The sequence below is a fragment of the Eurypyga helias genome, unplaced genomic scaffold (assembly GCF_000690775.1).
Source record: "Eurypyga helias isolate BGI_N326 unplaced genomic scaffold, ASM69077v1 scaffold23494, whole genome shotgun sequence".
Lineage (NCBI taxonomy): Eukaryota > Metazoa > Chordata > Aves > Eurypygiformes > Eurypygidae > Eurypyga > Eurypyga helias.
This window is the reverse complement of record NW_010247392.1, coordinates 2,592-4,415: the sequence shown is the minus strand read 5'-3', so window position 1 is coordinate 4,415 and position 1,824 is coordinate 2,592. Positions and strand designations below refer to the sequence as shown.

Sequence of the window (1,824 nt, the reverse complement as noted above, 5' to 3'; positions counted from 1 at the left end):
CATCCCTGGGGTGGCTGGGAGGCTCCTTTGGGATCGGAGAGTGTTTAACACCATTTTGAACCAGACTTTGTTCCTGGAGCCGCACTAACAGCACAGCTCAGCACCAGCTACGCCGCTGAGACCCCTTCTGTTAGGGGCACCTTATACCCCGCAGCCCAGACAAAAGGCAAGATTGGCAAGACGCCAGGAGCACGGGGGCTCAGCTTGGCCACCAGAACTCTCCCTCTCAGTACGACCCAGCCAGAGCCCCAGCAGCGCAGGGAAAGGGGCCTGGCACCACAGCGGCTGAAGCTCACAGCCCGCTGCTCCTCCTCCGGCATTTCCCTGCACGCTCGGAGCGCTGCGCCCTCAGACACCGCGTGGGTGGCCCGTGCTGGGCTGGGGACTCCCAGGGAAACAGGCACCGCAGTGGCCGGTCAGCGGGGGACACGGGAGGTGGGGTTTTTCTGACCTGCAGACAGACCTCATGTTCTGGGAGATGGGAGACATGCCATAAAATGTACGTCCGTGGAAAACAGAAACCATGGAAACAAATGATTTTGCCGCTACAGAATCACGGGATTCAGGGATGAATTTGTTCCTCTCTCTCCTGCTGTTCTGGAAGACATTATTGCCATTACAGCTCAGAGCAAACAGAGCATGGGGGGAAAGCCAGAGGCCAGTCCTGCTCTGCCTCTGACCTCGTACTGAGAAACCAGGGAAGCCCCACAAACCAGCCTGGACACGTCCATGTTCCTGTTCTCCTCCAAGCTGGGAGCAACACGAACCCGCTGTCTCTCCACAGCCCTTCTCTAGGGACTCTGCAAAAACCAACTCTCACTCGAGCTCCCGGAGGTGACCGCGTGTCACGGGACAGCCAGATGCCCTGGCTTCATCCGCCCCAGCCTGCACGGCAGCCCGGGGCCACACCAGGTTATGGGTAACCACTGGCCACAACCAGCCACCGGTCAGGCCTCTGCCCTGCACTGCTGCTCTGCCACTGGGCACCAGCGTCCCTCGCCCCCCCCCCGACGTGCTCTCTGCCAGCCATACCCGGCACTGAGGGTTTGCAGGAAGCTGGGAGGCGGGGTTCACACACCAGGTGAGAAAACACGAGGGAAGGGATTGTTTTCTTACTTCTTTGCATGATGCCACCCTCCAGGCCAGTTAATCGCTACCTTGCACTTGCCCTCCAGCAGGCACTGGGCTGCGGTGATGGTGGCTCCTCCCACGGCTGCCGCATACTCAAAGATCCCTTGGGTAGCCGGACAGTCGTAACCTGCAGGCGAGAGCGGGACGTCAACACTATCCGCCTTTCCCTCTGGGGGAAGCATGAGCTCCTTGTTTTGCGCTGCATCTCCCTGGCTGCTCCAACTTCCCATGGCAACGAAAAAGCCGCAGCACGAAACACTCTGGAGAGATATCGATCTGGGCTCACGCCGCAGGCTGAGGGGTGGTAAGTGGGACAGAAATTGTATTGGGCTTGCGTGTCAAGGTTTTTGTAGCAGGGGGGCTACGGAGGTGGCTGTTGTGAGGGGACACGAGGAGCGGCACCCACATGGGACAGAGAAGGCTCTGAGGCAGACCCGCAGCTGGCCACGGCCAAGGCCATCAGCAGTGCTGGCAGTACCTCGGGGGTAACGTATCGGAAGGGTGAAAAACACCGCGCCACAGGCGGAGAGAGGAGGAGGATGTGAGAGCAACACCCTGCACAGCCTCAGCTGAGGGGGAAGGGGCACAGGAGATGCTCCAGGCCTGGAGCAGAAAATCCCTGGCAGCCTGTGGTGCACCCACAGCGAGGCCAGTTGTGCCCTGCAGCCATGGGGGGTCATGCGGGGCACAGAC

General features: G+C 60.4%; 1 protein-coding gene across 1 annotated transcript in view; it reads right to left on the bottom strand.

The window, feature by feature from the left end:
- The window catches only part of HDAC8 (histone deacetylase 8), a 15,617-nt gene that overhangs the window by 11,304 nt on the left and 2,489 nt on the right, over positions 1 to 1,824 (bottom strand). Inside the window, 1 exon segment of the mRNA XM_010150713.1 lies at positions 1,117 to 1,258. Coding sequence (XP_010149015.1) covers positions 1,117 to 1,258 — 142 coding nt within the window.